This window comes from Camelina sativa, chromosome 13, assembly GCF_000633955.1.
Source record: "Camelina sativa cultivar DH55 chromosome 13, Cs, whole genome shotgun sequence".
NCBI classification, from domain to species: Eukaryota; Viridiplantae; Streptophyta; class Magnoliopsida; order Brassicales; family Brassicaceae; genus Camelina; species Camelina sativa.
Window position 1 is genome coordinate 8,025,913 of NC_025697.1, and position 3,390 is coordinate 8,029,302.

A 3,390-nucleotide genomic window follows, 5' to 3' on the forward strand; every position below is an offset into this window, starting at 1 on the left:
TTTTTTTTTTTTTTTTTTTTTTTTCATTTAAGTGTATTGTTTGGCTCAATTACACTCTTATAAGACTTCTTACACCAAGAGATTTTGAGTTCATACTTCAAAATATACAAATTTTTTAGATAGTTGTTTCGAGATTACATAGCTGATCACAGGGACCAAAAATAATCATGATTTTTTTACATATATATCTTGGGTGGAAGATTGCATTACACGTTGAGATTCGACGACTTGGAAAATTATTCCTCAAGTCGTTAACGTTGATACTTGGAATTAGTCCATTAACCATGAGATCATCATTATTCATCGGCCCCATGCACACACCGGAAGACCCCAACACGCGTTTTCATTTTCCACACCAATAACAAAGTTTATGTCCCAATTTAAGCTTAAACTACAATTCCAATCTTGTCACCTACAATGTCACATTACAAGCCCACAAGTGAACTAATTACTTAAACCCAATCTTTGGGTTGAGTTTGAAAATTCTGCCTCTGAAAAGCATATGGGGCTTGCTATGTCACTAACAGAGACCAAAGACTGTTTTTTCCATCACTCATTCAAAGTTCTACAAAATTCGCTGAAAGATTTGAGAGTGTGTAAGAGGGACAAAAGTTGCTATATATATATCTCTTACGAGATATCTTAAAGTGCAACAAACACTTAACCAAACAAACAAAAATGAGACTTTCACCCTTTCTTGTTCCCCTCATTCTCATTTTCATTCCGACTTTTCTCGGGTCGGTGTTTGCCATTTCACCACTCAAAACCGATACGTTAGAACCGGGGCAGCAGCTCAGAGACTGGGAGCAGTTGATGTCCGCGGGTGGTATCTTCACTCTCGGGTTCTTTACGCCTAAAGAATCATCTACTTTCGAACTCGGGTCAGCTGGTCTTAGATATCTTGGTATCTGGCCTCAAAGGAGTCCATTCAATCCTGTTTGGGTGGGTAACCCAACCGAATCAATTTCTGATTCATCTGGTTCTCTATCTATTGATGTCAATGGAGTTCTAAAGATCACACAGGCAAATGCTTTTCCAATCTTGGTGAACCAAAGACTAGCCGGGCAGCTTTCATTGGTCGGGAATGTCTCTGCCACTTTACTCGATTCCGGGAACTTTGTGGTCCGAGAGATCGGGCCACGAGGAGTCTCGGGTCGTGTTCTATGGCAAAGCTTTGACCATCCCACCAACACATTACTTCCAGGGATGAAGATTGGCTTTAACCTAAGAACCAAGAAAGAAGTATCAGTTACTTCTTGGATAAGTGACCAAGTCCCACTCCCAGGAGCATTCAGACTAGGACTAGACCCATCAGGAGCTAACCAGTTACTCGTCTGGCGCCATGGTGAAATCTACTGGTCCAGTGGAATCTTGACGAACAATGGTAGCTCTCATTTGACCTTAGAGCTATCCAGAAGCTACATTGATTATGAATTCAAGTTCGATTCAGATAAGTACATGAAGTACTTCAGTTACTCAATCAAGAAAGCTAATAGTTCAGTCTTGTCCAGCTGGTTCTTGGATACTCTAGGCCAAATCACTGTAACCAATGTGCTCAGCAGCAACAAAAGCACCAACTATATTTCAGAAATNTCAATGGAGTTCTAAAGATCACACAGGCAAATGCTTTTCCAATCTTGGTAAACCAAAGACTAGCCGGGCAGCTTTCACTGGTCGGGAATGTCTCTGCCACTTTACTCGATTCCGGGAACTTTGTGGTCCGAGAGATCGGGCCACGAGGAGTCTCGGGTCGTGTTCTATGGCAAAGCTTTGACCATCCCACCAACACATTACTTCCAGGGATGAAGATTGGCTTTAACCTAAGAACCAAGAAAGAAGTATCAGTTACTTCTTGGATAAGTGACCAAGTCCCACTCCCAGGAGCATTCAGACTAGGACTAGACCCATCAGGAGCTAACCAGTTACTCGTCTGGCGCCATGGTGAAATCTACTGGTCCAGTGGAATCTTGACGAACAATGGTAGCTCTCATTTGACCTTAGAGCTATCCAGAAGCTACATTGATTATGAATTCAAGTTCGATTCAGATAAGTACATGAAGTACTTCAGTTACTCAATCAAGAAAGCTAATAGTTCAGTCTTGTCCAGCTGGTTCTTGGATACTTTAGGCCAAATCACTGTAACCAATGTGCTCAGCAGCAACAAAAGCACCAACTATATTTCCGAAAGCAGTGAACCCTGCAAGACGGATTTAAAAAACAGTTCAGCAGTCTGCATCACGGAGAAGCCAACGGCTTGTAGGAAAGGTTCGGAGTATTTCGAACCAAGAAGAGGTTACATGATGGAAAACAAAAAAGGTTATTTCAATAGTTATTATGTTGATAGCTTGAGCTCCGGCCTTAGCGACTGCCATCAAAACTGCTGGAGAAACTGCTCTTGCATAGCTTTCCAAGCCTTTTCTAGTAATGGATGCCAATATTGGGGGAAAGGATCAAAGTTTGTCCCTTATGATAGCTTCACCTCCAATTTAATAACTTATGTTCTTGATTCTGTAAAGTGATGTGTGGTTGTAAGATTGATTATGTAACAAGACTAATATCAATAAACTAATGAATCAAGCAGTTCAAAGACATGCACCAACTTCCTCTCTTTGCAAATTGATTCAACCACAGCTTCCCAAGATCTAAGCTCTGGTTTGAGACCTATTCCCACAAATCCAAGCAGAACTCGAACACCAATTTCTGTATTCCCGGACTCGCAAAGCCGAACAACCAACTCATTCCAAGTCGCATGATGAGGCCAAATCCCTCTCTTCGACATCACACTCAGAAACTTCACCGCTTTCTCGAGTTCGCCATTATAACACAACGCATTCAGTATGATCCTATAACTACCACTGTTCAGATGAACTCCTTCACATCCCCATTGATCCAGCATCTGAAGAGCTTCTTCTGATCGCCCTTCGCTGGACAAGCCCTTGAGTATTACATTATAAGTTAATGCATCAGCTCTGCATCTTAATGCTTTCATTTCTCCAAGTAACTTCAGAGCCTCATCGATTTGACCATTTCTACAGAGGCAGTTCATGAATGTGGTATAACCAACTGTGTCGAGTTTCAATCCGTTTTGCTTCACCTCTCTAAAGATTCGTTTAGCTTCCTGAACCTTTCCCTCTCTAGAGTACCCATTCATTAGAGCTGAGTAGTTGTATACATTTGGGTTGCATCCATTCTTCTTCATGAAGTCTAAAATCATCTTGGCTCTCTCAACTTCCCCTGAACGACAGAATCCGTTAATAATAACATTGAAAGTCACAGGGTCTGGCGAAAACCCTTCTTTCGAGATCATAACCTCGAACAGTTCCATTGCTTCTTTGGACCTCGAGTGTGCAAACAGACAGTTCATAAGGGTTGAGTAAGTGATCGAATCGG

The 3,390-nt window shown here is 41.6% G+C and overlaps 2 protein-coding genes across 3 annotated transcripts in view; one reads left to right on the top strand and one right to left on the bottom strand.

Annotated features, from left to right (window-relative positions):
* LOC104735909 (G-type lectin S-receptor-like serine/threonine-protein kinase At1g67520) lies at window positions 319–2,577 on the top strand. Of its 2 annotated transcripts, none has more exons than XM_019234924.1 (2): window positions 319–1,592; window positions 2,189–2,577. In XM_019234924.1, exons 1-2 carry the CDS (start codon window positions 679–681, stop codon window positions 2,517–2,519), a joined length of 1,245 nt encoding a protein of 414 aa, XP_019090469.1. In that variant the 5' UTR covers window positions 319–678; the 3' UTR covers window positions 2,520–2,577. The 2 variants fall into 2 exon arrangements, with proteins under 2 accessions (XP_019090469.1, XP_010454090.1); XM_010455788.2 differs by having other exon boundaries at window positions 319–1,044; window positions 1,641–2,577.
* The window catches only part of LOC104735908 (pentatricopeptide repeat-containing protein At5g18475-like), a 3,363-nt gene continuing 2,515 nt past the window's right edge, over window positions 2,543–3,390 (bottom strand). Inside the window, exon 3 of the mRNA XM_019234923.1 lies at window positions 2,543–3,338. Within this exon, the coding sequence (XP_019090468.1) occupies window positions 2,558–3,338 (781 nt within the window). The 3' untranslated portion in view covers window positions 2,543–2,557. The remainder of the gene's footprint in view (window positions 3,339–3,390) is intronic.

What these genes read in the sequence shown, in the direction of transcription:
- LOC104735909 (XM_019234924.1), top strand. Translation starts at nt 679, where the DNA reads ATGAGACTTTCACCCTTTCTTGTTCCCCTCATTCTCATTTTCATTCCG.